The sequence below is a fragment of the Lepidochelys olivacea genome, assembly GCF_965140295.1.
Source record: "Lepidochelys olivacea isolate rLepOli2 genome assembly, chromosome: 2".
NCBI classification, from domain to species: Eukaryota; Metazoa; Chordata; order Testudines; family Cheloniidae; genus Lepidochelys; species Lepidochelys olivacea.
In genome coordinates, this window is record NC_140412.1 from 190,197,813 (window position 1) to 190,216,942 (window position 19,130).

General features: G+C 38.0%; 1 protein-coding gene across 2 annotated transcripts in view; it reads left to right on the forward strand.

Moving 5' to 3' along the window:
* Window positions 1-19,130, forward strand: part of LARS2 (leucyl-tRNA synthetase 2, mitochondrial) — a 107,858-nt gene that overhangs the window by 70,533 nt on the left and 18,195 nt on the right. For both annotated transcript variants that reach the window (XM_084621300.1, XM_084621299.1), the window contains 8 exons: window positions 1,112-1,227; window positions 2,164-2,447; window positions 5,926-6,024; window positions 9,155-9,292; window positions 11,335-11,438; window positions 12,501-12,683; window positions 18,274-18,443; window positions 19,023-19,100. In XM_084621300.1, coding sequence (XP_084477426.1) covers window positions 1,112-1,227; window positions 2,164-2,447; window positions 5,926-6,024; window positions 9,155-9,292; window positions 11,335-11,438; window positions 12,501-12,683; window positions 18,274-18,443; window positions 19,023-19,100 — 1,172 coding nt within the window. The remainder of the gene's footprint in view (window positions 1-1,111; window positions 1,228-2,163; window positions 2,448-5,925; window positions 6,025-9,154; window positions 9,293-11,334; window positions 11,439-12,500; window positions 12,684-18,273; window positions 18,444-19,022; window positions 19,101-19,130) is intronic.

Consider the following 19,130-nt stretch of genomic DNA (forward strand, 5'->3'; position numbering starts at 1 on the left):
GGAAGGAAAAAAGATAACCTGACATTTGGGTTGGTCAATAAATCTGCTGTTCTGGCTGATGGAGGCCAACCTAGTAATGCAAGCTTCTTTAAAAAATAGAACAAATGACCCCCCAAAATGAAAACAAACTAATGTAGAAAGATATACATCATCATGTTATATAGTATGTCAAACAACATATAATTAATATTTGAATATAAATATGTATGATAAAAATGGGGATTTCTTAGCTAACCCCCAGAATGCAATCCTTGTAGGTGAAACACAGCAGTTGCTGGACAGATTGCAGTCAGGCGGTAACATTGTGAACAAGGATTATTTTAAAATAATAAATCACTTTTTGATATTGGTAAGTTGCAGCAATAAAAAGAATTCTGTGGGGGTTAAAAAAGACTTGTATTCAAAATGTGTGACTGTCCCAGGTAATAAGGCACAGTGGGAAAAGGTGTCATCGATGGCCTTAAATATTCTGACGGAATGGCTTATTCTGGCAGCAGTAAGAACTACTTTCTCTAGCTTTATTCTGAATGGAAGGTTGACATTACTCTGAATTGGAATTACTGGAGATGACTTTCTGATAGTAAATGACGAGATTTTAAAAAGAGGGGGCAGCAATGTTGAAGGACTTTGTCAAGTTAAGTCATTTTCTTTTTTAAAAAACGTTACCTTTATTTTTAGTAACACCTTCAGTTATTAAAATTGAAATTTTTTAAAACAACTAACTTAGTATGTATTTATGCTATTTGCTTAGCTTTTGCATTTCTCTCAATTTGGTAAATGAAAACAGATTAGTCAATTTCAGCTTTATTTTTAGTCAATTTCAGACCCAATCACTTTCAGGTTCTTCTGAGCTAGCACAGTGATAATGATTTTTGGGTTGTAAACACTATAAGATAATGTTTTGTTATAACTGTTGTCACTCAAATTTCACAAGCGTGTTTTTATAAATTTTGTGAAATGTTGGCAAAATTTAACTTGCCAATGTCTTTTTAAAGCCATTGGAAAGAAGTAAATAAGTGCCAATAGATGAAAATATTTTCCTCAAAAAAATGACAAGGAGCAGCCAAGTTAGCCAGTTATGGAACTGATTTTTTCCCCCTTCCATGGATAGGAATTCCTAATACTAATCCAGAAGATGCTGCTGTCGCCCAGAATCTAGGTCTCTCTTTCTCTGAAGTCATTGAAACACTACCAGATGGTTTGGAGACCATAGTCAACTCCGGAGAGGTTGGTGCACTTGTACTGCATTTCTTTCTAAAGTACAGTGATAGTGCATACGAAAACCCACTACCTGGAAAATACCAAATATTTTGTTTTCAAGGCTTAGTCTTCAAAACTTTACATACATGAAAGAAGAAAAATGCTATAATAGTCTAAATTTTACAATAGAGAAGGAATAATAAATTCCGTCATGAAAATGTCTTGATGTTTTTTTCTGTTTTTCATTTACACATTTGTTCTTTTTTCAGGTTAAATGTTAATATATTAGTCCCCTTGGTTGTATTCACTGGAAATTATATTACAGGCTATTTGACAGCTTCATGGCTGTGTAAGGATGTAACTCTAAACTAACACTGAAGAGTTCTTGAGAGTCTGCAAGTATTAATCTGAGGAAGGGTGGATTGTTGTTCAGTAGGAGACAAGTTTTGTGTCTATCTAACTTGGGAGGGATATTGAGTGTTTAAAATATATGAAGAAGTGAAGTATAAAATCACCCAGAATGAATATGTGAGGGAAGGTCTGATTTACCACCTATACTCTTGCAATGTCTGCCTTGGAGTACTAATATACTGGATGCCTTGCAGTAAGGAGAATCCACCTTAACTGCAGATAACTGGCCAACAGAGGCCAGGAGTGCCGAACAAGCCCTTCCTCAGCAATGACCCATTCAGCCCATCAAGGGAGTGACCTTGATAGGCTTTCAAGGGAGACTTATCTAATCCTCATGACTAGAAGGTTGGTGACTGACATATGGGAAGCCTGGAAGATGAATGGGTGTGAAGCAGAAGACAAATGGGGAACCTTAAAAACGCTTGGAACCTCCGTCCCATCAGAGTTTGAGTGTTAGGTCTGTGTACAATGCATATGAAAAATAATATAATGGTGCCACTACAGCATTGTCAATAGTAGCATATATCAAATGTCTGTCTTTCTTTTTATCAGTTCACAGGCATGACTAGGCAGGAAGCTTTAAAAGCCCTAACCCAGCTGGCCAAAAATAAAGGAGTAGGTGGAGACCTAACAAGTGACAAGTTAAGAGATTGGTTAATATCGCGACAGCGGTACTGGGGAACACCTATTCCCATAATCCACTGCCAGACCTGTGGCACAGTCCCTGTGCCTTATGAGGATTTACCTGTGGAGTTGCCCAATATAACCTCCTTTACAGGAAAGGGAGCCTCCCCTCTAGAAACTGTCACAGAGTGGATGAACTGTTCATGTCCAAGGTGAGCAAATATTATATACTGTCCACTTGCTATAATTCTTCTTGTCGTAATATGGCCTGTTACTGTTTCTTAATATAAGCTCTTTTTCTGGATAAATACCTAGTGGAGGAAAAGTTGAGTGTTTTTAAGTTAGAGGAAAGAAAATGAGAAAAATAAAATAGTTTTTTCACCTTCTTCCTCTAGTTATTTATAGTACCGTTTACTTCATCGATTGCAAGATTTTTTTCTCTTTCAACAACAAAGTTAAAGCAAAGATTGTAGGGTATATTGAGTTTTCATTTGCTTTTGTTAAGGAAACTAACATATTGATCAATTAATTAACAAGTCCAACAACAGAGATAAGATGGTGCTATTGCAGTAGAATCTTATAAAGATTTACATGCCTGGTGCATTTTACATGTCAGCAAATAATTCAGGTTGAAGTAGTTAATAGGTGTATGCACTCATGGTTCAGATTTTGATCATACAGTTTGTTTCCCAGCTCTTTAAGAAGAAGCATGTAGTTCAGATTTAGAAAGATACAGATTCATTAGAGAAAGCAAGATGTCTCCAGAGCTGGTTGAGTATTGGGTACATTGGAGTTTGTGCTCAGCTTCTGCAGGGGGAGGGAAGAGAACCCGAGGAATCCCTGAGAGAAACCCTTTCCTTTCCAGGCATATAGTGAAACCCTGCTGTCAGCAGAGCTGGTCCAGCAAGCAGGGCATTGTCAGGCTATCGAGCAGGGCATTGTCAGGCTGTCATGCAGGAGAACCAGGGACATAAAGTGACGTTAAGGCTCTCTTCATAGCACAGAAACTGTAAATCTCTTACTTTGGAAGGTTAGAACATTAGCGTGATTCTCATTTGTAATTAGGTGGCTTACACAGGGCAGTTCTGTGGCTCACTGGAAACATGTTTGACTTGTTAATGATATACATTTTAAGTAAAAGAAAGACATACATCTACATATTTCTGCAAAGAAAATGTCATTTCAGGTAGGCTTTTTTAAACACTGCACAGTAACTTCTTAAGGAGTATGGATATTTCAAGGCAGTCTGACTAGATGAATTGTAATATTGAAGTAATGCTCTCAGCAATGTCTTCTAGTCTGAAATCCTTGACTCCTACTGAAATCTTTGTTGCTTGCACTCCAGGCTTTCCACTGATATAAATGTTGAAATGCATTTGTTGTGAAGAGGGAACACTAGTTCTGATCTCCTCTAGACTGTATACTCCATCTACATGCAGAATTTAATAGCTGGGATTAGGTGGATTAACAGGATGAATAGAGATGGGAAGCCGAGGTGGCTGTGGTTGTGGGCATACAGATGTGGAGTTCTGAAACTGTAACCAATCATGAGTGGAAGGCTGTGCATAATGACTTCACAGTAGTTAAGAATTATTCAGTGAATATGCAAATACCTGCTGTCTGCATCGCTAGCTGTAGGCTATCAGTAGCCAGAGTATAGTGGCTTGCATGCTGTCACTATGTTAAGAACATAAGAAGGCCAAACTGGGTCAGACCAATGGTCCATCTAGCCCAGTATCCTGTCGTCCGATAGCCAAATGCTTCAGAGGAATGAATAGAACAGGGAAACTTACCTAGTGATCCATCTTCTGTCATCCATTCCCAGCTTCTGGCCATCAGAGGTTTAGGGACACCCAGAGCTTGGGGTTGTGTCCCTGACCATCTTGGCTAATAACCATTGGGTGACCGGTCCTCCATAAACTTATTTAGTTAATGAGCTGTAGCCAACTAGGGTGCAGGGAATTGCATAACTGTTATGTAAAGTATCCCAGAAGTTGATAGGCTGAGACAATTCTGTTATAGTATAATACAATATTTATTTATTTTGTGATAAATATATTATCCTAGTCTCTGGGCACACGTGCAGTATTTAATATAATTGACTCTTTAAACTAAAAAGTCAACTAGAAACAAGATGCCTCCACTGCGGTTATCCCCTACAAGTAAAAGCTTGTTAAAAGAGATGGGCCTTGCACAGAGATCAGACTGGAGAGAAAATAAGTGGTGGTACTTCCCTAAGCTGTGCCTGCCACCCAAGCTCACTTACTCATGTTGCCAGAATGAGGCACCACTCAGGGTGAATTATACAGATATTCGTGTAATTGCCTCTCTGCTGTCTTATTTGTTTTGCTCAGTTAAAAATGAGTTGACAATGAATTATCATTGGTTTCAGAATTAGCATCCTGTTGAGATGAATGTTTGACTGTTTGCAAACTCAGGCAGATGTGATTGTATCAACTCACATTTGGTTCACATTTTGAAAGTTAACTCCACAGTTGTAAAGGCTAGAGACTTCTTTAATGGAAGTTTAGATTCTGGAGCATGAGATAGCAGTAACCAAGTGAAAATTCTGCGCTGCTAACCTGACACCACCACAGCAATCCAACCCCTTGCCTTGCACTGTGCATTTCAGGGTAGCAAACTTGGTTTAAGTCATCTGAGAAAGGAGAGGAAAGGTTTTCTATTAATCTCACTCAAACATAAGTCCTCTGATACTTACCTGTAAATACATGCAGCTCACATGCCTCAGGTGACCAGAAATACTGTAGCAAATACGCAGCGAGAGAGGTGGTGTCTTAGGTAGTCAGGACCCAAGTCACATAAAGGCTTTATAGACCAAAGACTCACCACACAGAGCAGTGACTAGGAAGCCAATGTTGCTGTTGAAGAGCTTGTTTAATATGCTGTCTATGGTTTACACTATCAAGCAGGCAGGCAGACTTGTGCTGTGCTAGCTAAAGCTTCCAAGCACAGTAACAGATTAAAGTTACAATTTTGTACGTGTTAAACAGACAGTTGACATTCTTTGTGTTATATGTAGTGCACACAGGTTTGCAGCAGGTTGCAAAATTTCATTTGTATTATAAATTTATAATCATTTTTAGCAGATACATTCTTAAATACTGAGTAGTTGCAATAAATGCAAACACAGTTTTAAAAAAGTTTCCTCTTGCTGTTCATTTCCATAAGTAAATTATTTCTATTCATGGCGGAAGGAAAAATTGTTCCAGCTTTTAACTTCTCATTTTAAATCTGTTTTAGTCTGTACCTTCAATATACTACCTAGCTAATATTGATTTGTTCTAGCAGTAATCATGAATTAAAATATTACAATGACTGAGAAAGGCTTGATCCTTCTCAATGAAAACTGGAATTAAACTAAATTTGTTTTTCCTGGGAATAAGTGGAAATAATCAGGAAAAACAGACCATTTTATAAAACCAGAACCAGTGAAATGCAGTCTACCATACTCTTTTTCTACTGGAAGTGGTCATAAATGATTTATCTGATAGTACCAGACGAATGTGCTAGTTTTTGAGTATCTTTCTACCCTTCTATTTAATGGCAAAATACTTTTTCCTTTCTCTTGGACTTTCATAGGATTTGTTTTATTTCTTCAAGATGTGAAAAAAATCAGCATGTGATTTTTTTTTTCATCTAGGAGTGCTGAGAAATTTTTCTATTCCCCAGGTGCAAAGGACCTGCAAAGAGGGAAACAGACACCATGGATACATTTGTTGATTCATCTTGGTATTACTTGAGATACACTGATCCTCATAACTCTGATAGGTAAGGCATCCAAGCAGGTTGCAAGCAGGCCCATGGTCATATGGGTGTTCATGTAACCTGGACCTTTTTTACATAGCAGAAGAAGAAAGAAAAGAAAAAACAAACAGCCAGATACTCTAGTAGTTCTACCGTCTGCTGGGTGCAGCAGGATGGGAGACTGTCTGGGAACCTCTTTATGAGTTCCTGATTCTCTGCATGCTGACTGGCCCTATTCAGGTTAGAGTAGCCTTGGGAGCTGTTCTGAACTATGGAATAAGGCTATCAGCCCCTAACGGGACATGAAAGGGCTGAGACTGCAAACTCAGCTGGTGATCCACAGCTTTTACTCCTTATGCTGATTGCGTCCTCTCCAGCAGTAGACAAGTCTCTTATGTGTATGGACATAAGGTGCTTTTCCGTCAACTAAGGCAGAAACAGCCAGTGTAACTTCTGTACTGTGGACAAAGCCTTTAATTTTCTCTTTGTTGTCACTGGTGTGCTTACATTCTGCCACTATCTTAAGAATATAGCTAACTGGCTTCTTCTGGGATTTATAGCAACGCATTCAGCTGGCAAGAGCTGATGGAGAAGGAAAGAAGTGAGGAATCAAGCAATTTCCCCCAGAGACCAAAATTAAGAAAACCACCAATCTGTGCTAGCCAGAGTCGTGCTAATTTAGGTCCAGAGCTTAAATAAAGTATCATCATAGTGGCCTATTGCCATGTTACTACTTCAGTTAAATACAGTATTACAAAAGGAAACACTAGATATGCTATGCATTAATGACTATAAAATAGGGCAGCGTGAGAGATAGACAGAGTTATTTATCTGTTTACTTACTCCATCTTCTATAATGCTAGCAAAGCTGATTGTGCCCTGGAGGTTCTGTCACACCCAGCATTATAGCAGGCTGCACAAAGGCTGACTCAACAGTCCAAAATGTATTTTCTATACACTGTTCAGATTAGATTGCTGTCTGCAGTTGCTGGACAGCCAGCCTATGATTACTGTCTCTCGAATATTTTATGAGCCGTTCTGTAGGCAAAAGGCTAGCCATAAATTAGATAAGAAGTATCACTGTTTGGGTTACTAAATCTTCACACAGATATATACGGAAAGCATCTGATAGAATGGCTTCAGTGTGTCCAGCGAATTGTAGTACAGTATGTGATGATCCTGTGATAGGCAAACCCGGCTGTTGGGATCTGTCTCGTTTTACATGCCAAGGTTTCTGATTTAGACTCTGACCTCCATGGGGTACGGGAGAGACACATTTTGTTAAAAATTGTTGTCTACTTTAAATAATAATAATAATAAAAAAAAGACCTGGTCAGTGGGTCTTTTTCTAAGACAAACTCAATCATTAAAACCATTTACATGTTTGTTTTGGTTAGGTGATTTTTATCTGACATGAGATACAAAGACATCCACTTGCTTCTCGTGGTGGGGGAGGAAAAGGAGTTGTTGAAGAGTTTTGGTTATAAAGACTTGGGGATATGAAGAGGGTTCCATTTATTGGTCTTAGTTGTCTTTCTCTGACAGGTGGTGCTTGTGCCCTGAGCTCAGTCTGGGTGTATATTGATATACCATTAATTAACATCTTTGGAATAAATTAATTAAATTATAGAAATAATATATTTTAAATAGAACTGGACCCAAAACAACATTCTGAACAGGATTAATAGCTCAAACTAAGGCCTTGACTACACATGAACTTTAACTGGTTTAGTTAAACCGGTGCAACCCCCTTCGTGGACACTCTCATTTCTCTTCAGCTTAACCGTGTTCTCAGTGGACATGAATTAAATTGAAATAAGCCTGATTTATACTGAAATAAGAGTGCACACTTAGCATTTTGCACAGGTTTAACTAAATCAGTTAAAATCATATCTTTAGGCCAGGTCTATGCTATACAAAGTTTTATCAGCATAGCTGTGTCAGTCAGAGGTGTGAAAAAACTGTACCACCCTAGCCAATGTAGCTATGATGTGACAAAAACCCCAGTGTAGATGCAGCTGTGCCAACAGTAGAGTGTTTCTGTCAGCAGAGCTAATATCATTCCGGGAGGTGGTGTTACTATGCCAATGGAAAACTTCCTCTGTTGGCATCTGCTGCGTCTACACCAGGGGGCTATGCAGATATAACTGTACACCCAACACATTTGTAGTTTAGATAAGGCCTGAGTTAAACAACATGTAGGCAAGCCCTTATTTTTATTCGTAAAACTCCAAACATCAAATCTGGACACAATGAACTTAAGAAAAGCTCAGATCTGCCTTTTGAAACTTTATGTACTACGGTGTTGAGATTTGGGTTTGTGACTAGTTACATTATAGACATGTGAAGTCTGATCCAGGGTTTTATTCCAGTCTCATCTCTAACTAAGGAAGCATAACTAATGTATAACACAATAAAATCACAGTTTTGATACAAGTTGGTACATTTGCTAAAGAGTGGGACTATAAAACGTGCCCTGAAGAGACATCGTTATTTGAAGTGATGTAAACCAAAACAGTATCTTTGAGATTTCAGTTTACGATGCCCTAAATGAATATTCTGAATATGCTTTTTAAACACTTTAATAAATGTCATGCTGCCCTCTAATGGTGGCAACACAAACCTTCAATTTTAAATAAATAAATGAAATCATTCCGATATATTTTAAATTGGTTTATTGTTATATATTTTGGAGAGTAATATATAGCCATGTATATAAATTTTTATATATTTTCCCCCACAAAATATCAATTTGTAACTACAAAAGACTAGAACAGATAACCACAACCGAGTTATGAAAGTTCCACAGAAATCAGGCAAATATTTCCATAGCATTTTTTTAGTTTTAGGTGATACATGTGAAGTCATAGTCATACATCTAAGATATTATATGTAAATCATATTCTAGTGGATCTTTCTCTATAGCTTTTAAAAATTCTCACACAGATTTCTGCAATTTAATCAAGTCAAACATTGCTTTTTAAAAATAAGGAATTAAGCCAAAAGCAAAATTAATAGAATGTAGTTTAAGATGCACATGCAGCTCACAGTGAACACCTATTTCCAGTCAAGTCTTATTGGAGCTGTTCCAGTAAAGCTGTTTTTTCCTTTTGCTTTATACTTAATGTATACTTTCTGTTACTTTGTGTTTTAGGCCCTTTAATAAAGCCTTGGCCGACTACTGGATGCCTGTGGATTTGTACATTGGGGGAAAGGAGCATGCAGTTATGCATTTATACTATGCTAGATTCTTGAGCCATTTTTGCTATGATCAAAAGATGACCAAACACAAGTAAGCATTATTAGATTTCTATGAAAAATAATTCAAGCATCAGTCGCAGACTGCATCTGGCACCCACAGGCATCAATGAAATTTTATAGAGCTAGAAGAAGCTGAGGTACCAATATTATTTTCAATGGTATATTTTACATTTCATTCTCTGAGCCTGAATTTTCTTCCTTCTCAAGTTTAGCTAAATGATCAGTTTCTTACAGTCTGTATTGCATTTGTTGTTTGTGTACATATATGTCTCGTGAATATTCACTGGCTCAGGGCACTAGTAGTAAAAGTTTGCCTTAGGCCCTCATCCTGCAGAGAATTACACACGTTTAACTTTATGCACTGTGAGTAGAGCCATTAATTTGATCATGCTTAACTTTATGCACTGTGACTAGTCTCATTAATTTAAATGTAACTATTTATTAGTATTCATTGTGGAGAGTTAAGCACTTGCATAAGTCTTTGCAGGATTGGGGATAAAAGTATAAAATAGTTCCGGATAATGTAGTATTCTGCCTAAATCCTTTGGAAATGTTTTTGTTTTTTAAATCAAAGGAACTATTTTTACCTGATAGCAATTTTAAATTGTATTTCCTTTAACCAGCAGATGGAGTCATCCCAACATTGTTCCTAGAGTGAAACCCTTTTGAGCAACAGGAGAAATTCAGGTTTCAGAGTAGCAGCCGTGTTAGTCTGTATCAGCAGAAAGAACGAGGAGTACTTGTGGCACCTTAGAGACTAACAAATTTATTTGAGCATAAGCTTTCATGAGCTACAACTCACTTCATCGAAATTCAGTACTGATTTGCATTTGTTTATAAGCACTGCCTTCTCCCCCAGATCCTTTCACAAGGATGAGCATTTCTGATTTTGGGCATTTCTCCGTCCTCCTGAAGTCTCCCACTACACTCAAATATGTTTCCTTTTTTCTTTTTCCCCGTATATGGTAAAGTATTTTGTACTACATCTTTGAACCTCTCGCCCTGTAAACAAACTGCAAATGCACATTCCTACATTTAACTTTTATCAACATGGCCTGAACTAACACTGTGTCATGAAAAGACAAGCGTTCCCTGAAATATTACTTCCAGTTGGGACAGTTACCCAGGGTTTGATGCTCTGATTATTTAGTTAATGTTCCCATATTTGGTAAAATATGGTAGTTATTTAAATGTCTGTTTTAAATTAAAAAGAAAGGCATACATATTGGGGGAGAAAATTAATTATTTCATTTTTCACCTTTTTGTAATTTTTTTTAACTGTTTTAATTGATGGTCTGGGAGGACTTGCTCTCCTGAAATAAAGAGCAAAGATTCTTGAACTCTCATCTTATGATTAGCTTGGAAAACAATTATTTTAGGATTAGATCACATCTTTTTTTAAGATGTTCTCTTGTTCTTATGATGGCAGAATCTGGTTGCAGCTTTTGCACTTTAAGTGCCTTTAATTTATTGAAGGCAATTGAGTTTGTCAGGTGGGCTATGAAATACAACTTGGAAAGTGCTCATAAAGACACTCAAAGTGTTATTCTGTTAAATTAGGTAGTTGTCAAAACCAAGGTTAATAGTAGGGGTTATGTAACTAACATGTAGAGGTTTCTAAGTTTACCCTTACCCTTATCTACTGTGGGATTCTTGTACCTTCCTCTGAGCTGACTGGTGCTGGCGACTGCCAGAAATACAACACTGGACTCTCTCTGATCCACTATGGTAAATCCTATGTTCCTGTGCTGTGGGAACACTCAGAAAGAGGACCTAGGTTTGTAAAAGAGAAGGCATTTGTTCAAACATGAATATTTGAGTGACAGAAAAATGGATGCAGAAAGTGACTGGTCAGATCGCTTTATTCATAAATATCCTCCCCACCCCCCCAATTAAAGTTTCTCTTTAAAATATCCTTTGACTTTTGCAGGTGACAACTGTTTCAGTTGTCAGTGTGACATTCTTCTTTCATTAAATAATTGTCTAACTAAGTTCAGCCTCTAAAGCTTACTGTAAAATGTGCTTTTGACAGCTATTTTCAACAGACAGGTTTCCTTTTCCTTTCATCCTCAGGGAGCCTTTTTATAAACTCTTGGTTCAAGGTCTTATCAAGAGTCAGACATACAAACTAACAACAACAAGCCAATATCTGAAGAGAGAGGAAATTGATCTCACTGGTAAGAGACCGTATGGGATGACCAGCACAGGTGCATCCAGAAAAGTCAAGGGCTAGTTCAGTGAAAAAGGATGTACAAGTCATAGTGTATGGAAAATTCATCAGTGAGGAGTGAATTCTTGTAATCATTAAACCGGAGATTGACTTTTGTGTGTGTTCTGGACTCACATGCTTAATGCTGAATACACATACAGAGAAAATACTACTCCATTGCCTGTAACCATTATCAAACACAGTATTTCTGCTATATTTGTTTTTACTTAAGTCTGGTCTATGTCCAAAAATGACTAAAAGTGAGTATCTTATGGAGGCCATTCACTAGCCCATGTGAAAGGAGTCCATTCATAGTACACTGATGACTGCATTACAAAACCATTAGCAGAGTCGACACCATTGTTGGCAATCTGAACAGATAAGATCTAGACAGAATGGGCATAGAATGAACTTCTCTCCAATGCTTACATACGATCCTTGCAAAGCAGTTTAAGAACACATACATTTGCTACTGCCTGTGCTATACTTGTACTTTGTATAAAAGACAGAATTTGTGTGCATTAGGGAAATCTGCATTGGTGTAGATGTACACCAGTGCAAACTCCCCATGTAGATTGATAAAGTGGTGCTTGCAGCGATGTGATTTATCCTAGCTGAAACCTGCAAACTTGCTGTCTATAAACATCCAAAGATGGAATCAAGGTAAATTTGCTCCAGTGCAAGTGGCATATTACACCAGTACAACACATCTGCGGAGGAGGTTAGCATTGAGATAGCTACACTAATGCAAAAATCCTGATGCATTAGATTTAGCTTCCATTAATACTGGATTTAGCTTTATAAAACGGAAGAAATTTTCTCCTGTGTGATGGAAACTTTATAATGTTACTTCAGTAAAGAGATGAAAGTAAAAAAGTTTTTTGTCTTACTCTCATAATTTGTTTTTTTTTTCTTTCAGTTATATGAGGCTATCAGAGAAGGGATTAGAAATAACCTAGTATTAAGTTCTGCTGCTTCAGATGTTTGTAGAACCAAATTAGTTATTATTGTATATGTTCTATATATTTAGGGACTGAACCAGTTCACATAAAAACCAAAGAGAAGCTGCAGGTTACATGGGAAAAAATGAGTAAATCCAAGCATAATGGGATAGATCCTGAGGAATTAGTAGAGCAGTATGGCATTGACACTATGCGACTGTATATTCTGTTTGCCGCCCCTCCAGAACAAGACATCTTGTGGGATGCAAAAAGTAAGTCAAGTTGTTTGGATTCTTTCCTCCTCTTGGTTTATTTCTGTTTGAAATACAGTTTGCTGTTTGGGATTTGGAGAATTGAATGTGAACAGCTGATGTAATAAGAAGATTACATTGGCTGTCTTTCTAAAACGGGACCTTTGTTGGGATAAAAGATACTTTTGTTAGTTATGTATGTATTTAACATTAATAATAGGAACATAGGTGGACCTCTGGTCTCATATGCTGGGTCGCATTCCTCTCTCTCAGAGTGACGAGTACCAGATGCTTCAGAGGACATTGCAGTCTTCCCTTGGTTAGTGGCTGGTTTAAGTCCTAAAGCATGAGGGTTTATATTACTTCTCAGTAATATTATCCTACCTCATATAATTATAGATGTTCTCAATATCTATAGAAATGTCTAATCCTTTTCTGAATCCTGGTAAACTATTGGCTTCAATATTTGGTAGCAGTGAATTCCACAAGTTATTCATGCCATGTTTTGAAAAAGTATTCCTTTTAATCATCCTTACATATTTTGCCTTCAGTTTCACTAATTGTTCCCTGTTCTTCTCTTATGGGAGCAGGTAAATAGGACCATCTGATTGACCTCTCTAGGAGTCATTAATTTCTGATAATGGGTTCTTCAGACTTTCACATATAATCAACAATTAGATTAGGTCATTCTGTTCCAGGCTTCATATTGAAAAGACTGTTTTACATTGGGAAGGTTTCTACAGAACTGAAGAATCTTTTCTATAAAGGGTGTTCCAACATGAGGCTACTGCATAGGATCTGAGGCAATATTAAGGATGATGTTCCTATGTTAAAAGAATTTTGATGTGGTTCTATAATTTCTTCAGTAGTAATGATAGCCTCTGCCTCAGGCTTTTTATCAGAGGCTAGAAATGATAAGTGTTTAGATGTATGCACTTGCTGTAGTGCCATCTGAGGAAAATCTTAAGTTTTTGCTCCTTGATAGTCTACCCAGGAAGAAATAGGAAGTAATGCAGCAAAACTAGATAGGAAACTTTACATACATCTCTCTGAGACCTTGAATGGTCCCTTAGAATATGTGTTAACAGCTTATGCTAAACTATCTGTTTGACCTTGTATTTAGCTGTGACACTCTGAGTACCTTTCCTAGACCTGAGGAAGAGTTCTGTGTAGCTCAAAAGCTTGTGTCTCACCAGCAGAAGTTGGTCTAATAAAAAATATTACCTCACCAATTTTGTGTCTCTAATATCCTGGGATAAGACACGGCTACACCACTGCATGCATACATCTCGGTAAGGATGTTGAAAGCAAGGATCTACAACAATATAGCCTCTTCGCTGCACACTAGAATATTAGTCTTAAGTAGAAAAAAGCCTGCAGAAATGTTCTATTATTATGAGGATATTCTGTACACTGTGGGAAATGGAAGCAGAGAGAAAAAACCAGGCAACCTTTTATCAGTCTTTTCCTTCTGTTTTAGCTTATTTGAACTATGATCTTTGGAGCTTATGAAAATAGTGATGCCACAGAGCTAGGCTACATGTCCACTTCGTAAATTGAGAACTATTTTTAAGAAGCTAATTTTGCAAGACAGTGTTAATTAGGCTACAGACTTGTTTAGGAAGCACCTCTCTCCTTTCTTCCCTTACAAACCTCTTAAAAGCTAAGATCAGGTGTGTGTAAAAAAATACCTCATGTTGTATTAATTTCTTTATAAACAGTAAGAGGGTGCACAGCCCCAGTCTCTGAATCTCTCTTCTTACCAGTGACTTAAAAAGCAGCTATTTTAAGATTAGGTCACTTCCTCCTTTTTAATATAGTCTCTCTTGTTTTCATGACGGGAGAATCCATTTGGAGCTTTAAGCTGCTTTCATTTATTGTAGACATTTATGCAACACAGCTTGTCAAACGGGTTCTGAATACCATTTGAAACATGCTGATAAAGACACTTAGATTGTATACTGTTGAGTTGCATAACTGATGAAACTAGGATAAATAATGGGTCCTACAAGCATACAAAACATATACAAGTGTCTGTCTAGTTTCACCCCTTAAATATGACTTGCTTATGGGGCTCTGCCTTTTCTAAATGAACATGCAGCCCCAATGCAGTCTTAATTTTAATTTCTGTTTTCTGTCTGCATTGCTTCATAATATTTGGTGTACACAGGAAAATGCATGCATTTTAAAGCAACTTTCTCATCACGCAGGACTTCAATAAAACATCTAAGTACATTGTTTTAAAAAATCAATGTTTTTAAATGATTTGTTCTACCTCTTCGTTCTTTGTTTGATCAGCATCTTATAGTGCAGCCTATACCAACTACTGTTCAGGCTAGTCTGTATCCTTACCTTTTTTATTCACTCTGTACCAAACTGTGATACAGGTGGTGGGGAGGAGTAGCTCCCTTTGATGGACATCCAGCCAGTTAGCTGTCAAATCGCGCTTGGTGTAAAGGGTTAACAAGCCCACAGGTAAAAGAAAAGAAGTAGACACCTGACCAAAAGAGCCAATGGGAAGGTAGAACTTTTTAAAATTGGGAAAGAAACTTTCCTTTTGTCTGTTGTTCTCTGGGCGGCAGGGACGGAGCAGCAATGCTATAAGCAGGAATGCTGTGTAAGGCTTGAACAGGTACGAAAAAGTATTTTCCATACCTAGAAGAAATAATTTGGATAGGGAATGTTTAGCTCGACGCTATCAGGTTCATTTCTTATTTTGGCTTGTGGATCTCCTCTGTGCTAACCTAAGATGCTTTTATTTGCTTGTAAGCTTTAAGCTGAACCCCCAAGAAAGCTTTTTTGGAATTGCTCTTTTAAAATCAAGCAAAAGCCTAAATTCCAGATGTATTTTCTTTTTGTTTGTTTGTTTTTAAAATTTTTTACCTTTTTTAAGAACAGGATTGGATTTTTGGTGTCCTGAGAGGTTTGTGCATGTTGTTTGATTGGTAGCCACAGCTAATTTCCTTTGTTTTGTTTTTTTTCTCAACTCTTCCCCGGAAGAGGGGGGGGTGTAAAAGGGCTTGAGGGTACTCCACAAGGAGGAATTTCCAAGTGCTCCTTCCTGGGTTCAAAGGGTTTGGGTTTTTTTGCATTTCGGTGGTGGCAGTGATTACCAAGCCAAGGTCAGAGAAAAGCTGTAACCTTGGGAGTGTAATACAAGCCTGGAGTGGCAAGTATTAATTTTTAAAATCCTTGCGGGCCCCCACTTCTGCACTCGGAGTGACAGAGTGGGTATTCACCCTTGACATGGTGGTTCCATCCCTGAAGCCAAAGAACAACAGACAAAGGGAAAGTTTCTTTCCCAATTTTAAGAAGTTCTACCTTCTCATTCGCTCTTTTGGTCAGGTGCCCACTCCTTTTCTTTTACCTATGGGCTTGTTAACGCTTTACAGGTAAAGCAAGCAGAGAACAGACCAAGAGGGATTTCACAGCTAATTGGCTGGCTGGGTGTCCATCAAAGGGAGCTACTTCCCCTCCCCATCCCCCCACCCCCCCATATATCACACAAACTAGCACATTTCTAACAAACTTTTGGGGGTGGGATTGATAACATTTTTATGTTAGATTCCTATCACGATCCTTTCCTGAAAGCACAAGACTGAGAGTCAAAGGGTTCTATTCTCACCTCTCATGGATTCTCTTGCCCTTGCTAACATTTAGTAGTTCCTTACTCTGTGAGTAATCTTATTGAAATCAGGCTCTAAGTGAGTCATCCAGTGTTACATGGCCTTTGTGCTGTTTCCCCCTTCTTGAAAATGAGAATAATGAAACTTTATCCCCCTTTTGTAAGTGCTATGCAATCCTTGGATAAAAGGTGTTATTTTGCAAAGTACTGTGTCCAGTTTTGGGCCCCACACTACAAGAAGGATGTGGAAAAATTGGAAAACATCCAGCGGAGGGCAACAAAAATGATTAGGGGACTGGAACACATGACTTATGAGGAGAGGCTGAGGGAACTGGGATTGTTTAGTCTGAGGAAGAGAAGAATGAGGGGGGATTTGATAGTTGCTTTCAACTACCTGAAAGGGGGTTCCAAAGAGGATGGATCTAGACTGTTCTCAGTGGTAGCTGATGACAGAACAAGGAGTAATGGTCTCAAGTTGCAGTGGGGGAGGTTTAGGTTGGGTATTAGGAAAAACTTTTTCACTAGGAGGGTGGTGAAACACTGGAATGCGTTACCTAGGGAGGTGGTGGAATCTCCTTCCTTAGATATTTTTAAGGTCAGGCTTGACAAAGCCCTGGCTGGGTTGATTTAGTTGGGGATTGGTCCTGCTTTGAGCAGGGGATTGGACTAGATGACCTCCTGAGGTCCCTTCCAATCCTGATATTCTATGATTCTATGAAAGTATTATTATAGTTTGGTGGTGGTATTATACACACATTCTTTCATAAGTACTAGCACAGACATCTTATACAATGCTAGGAAAAAAGCATTTTGCCATTCAGACAAGTCTCTTATCAAATGCAGAGAAGTATAAAGAAAGATATTTTTTGAGAGTCACCTCTTGTTGAGGGAATATTGGAGAAACAGTTAAAAAAAATTTCTAAAAGAAAATGGGAAGGAAAGATAATGAAAACAGTTTAATAAGCCTTCTGTAAACACTGGCGAAAGCCTGTCTTCTCCTTACAGTAACAAAATAATGTACATTCGTCCTGAAGGAGCCACACTGGTAAACACAGCATTGGCTTATTTTTGGCAAGAAACTGCACAATATTATGTAATAACACTGGGTCAGATACTTGTCCTCATTAAAGCTGCTTTACACTTTTCCAGTGATGTAAAGCAGCCTTAAATCTATTGTAACCAGCCATTTGGGGATCACCTCAGGATGGGCAATCCCTAGGTGGTGTAGCAGCTCTTGTGCCACCCACTCATCCCCCGCCACTTTCCTCCTCCTTCCCTCCCCTCCACTGCTCTCAAGTATAGACGTGTGGCCTGAGCACTGTTGTACTCAAACAGTCCCCAGCTGGAGGAGAAGCCTCGGAGGCTGAGACAATTTAAGAGCCTGGACTGGTGACCCCAAGGATTAGGGAGGACATAAAGGTGGCTGATAGCCGCCCTTTGCAGTCCCTGCTCCCTAAACTGAGCTGGGTGCTAAATAGATGATCCCAAGTAATCTGGCCCTTTGTCTTTCATTACCATGACCGTCACTATATATTGATATGACAGTATCTATATGTAATTTCTGTCATCACTATAAAACAAAGTTTAAAAGGAACGTCTCCATTCAGGAGTTTGTCCCATCTTTCTTGCAAATGAAAGCATATAAAAAAAGACTGTTTTCCTGAGTAATTGACAGGTCAGCTGAGGTTATTCTTACATTTGCTTGATAGTGGATTGTATTATACAGTTAGGATAATACATTGAAATGGTACTTAGAAAATATTCTTGATTTCCAGTAGGGTTCATTTGTCTTCATTAAAGCAACCTAACAATTTTTTAAATCTATTTTCAATTACACTGAGGTTTTTCTTGCAACATGTAATTTCCACTTCAATGGTCAATGGTATGGAACTCTGTGGTACAATTTTCTTTGTTTCTTTTTGATGTGTTGTCTTCATTCATTATAACTCAAGTCTCCCTCTTTCTGAAATCTGTCATTAAACTCAGCTGATGCTGTCCCTGGTGTACGAAGATGGCAGTCACGTCTCTGGTCCCTAGCAACCAAACTTATAGAAGCCAGGACTTCCAGCATTGTGCCCAATCCTCAGCTGTTGAACGAGAAGGAGAAGGCTGAAGCCAAAAAGATCTGGGAGCAGAAGAACCTTGTGGTCTCTGAGGTTAAAAGGAAATCTTAACTATTTTGAAAATGACTAGATAGATTACTAGTGTTGTTATATGATGCACCAGCAGTGTGCCTGACTTCTTGTGTTATCAGATCAAAAAGTTTGTCTTCAGTTATTCCATCATAAACTATTTTAGTTGGGAAATTTTCTCTGTGTAAGCCTGAGGAGAATGGGAGTCCATAATCACAAGTGACTTCACTTACCTAAAACCACATGGGGCATGACTCTTCTGTAGATAAGTGAGGTCTGGATAAGCAAGGTTCTTCATAATTTAATTTATCACAGGAATATCACCTCCACATATTGCATATAGTGTGTGTGTGTGTATAATAATATATATATATTATATATATAGTGATATTGTTTTGAGAGAAAGGTAATACTTAGTCATGTCACAAGTGCAGGGGACTGGACTAGATGACCTCTTGAGGCCCCTTCCAGTTCTATGATTCTATGTGTATGCATGTTGCAATTTGCGGCTGATAATTAATGTTTTTTTTTTCGAAAAAGCAAAATGCTCAGCATATGGAAATTGTAAGTAACTAATGAAAGTGAACATTTTTGTATAACTAGGTAACAAGTTACTTCACAAAAGATTACTTGTTTAATGCTGCAATCTCTCGACTGATGGGCCTCACTAACGTACTCTCAGTAAGTATGACCTCATCTAAAAGAGCTTAT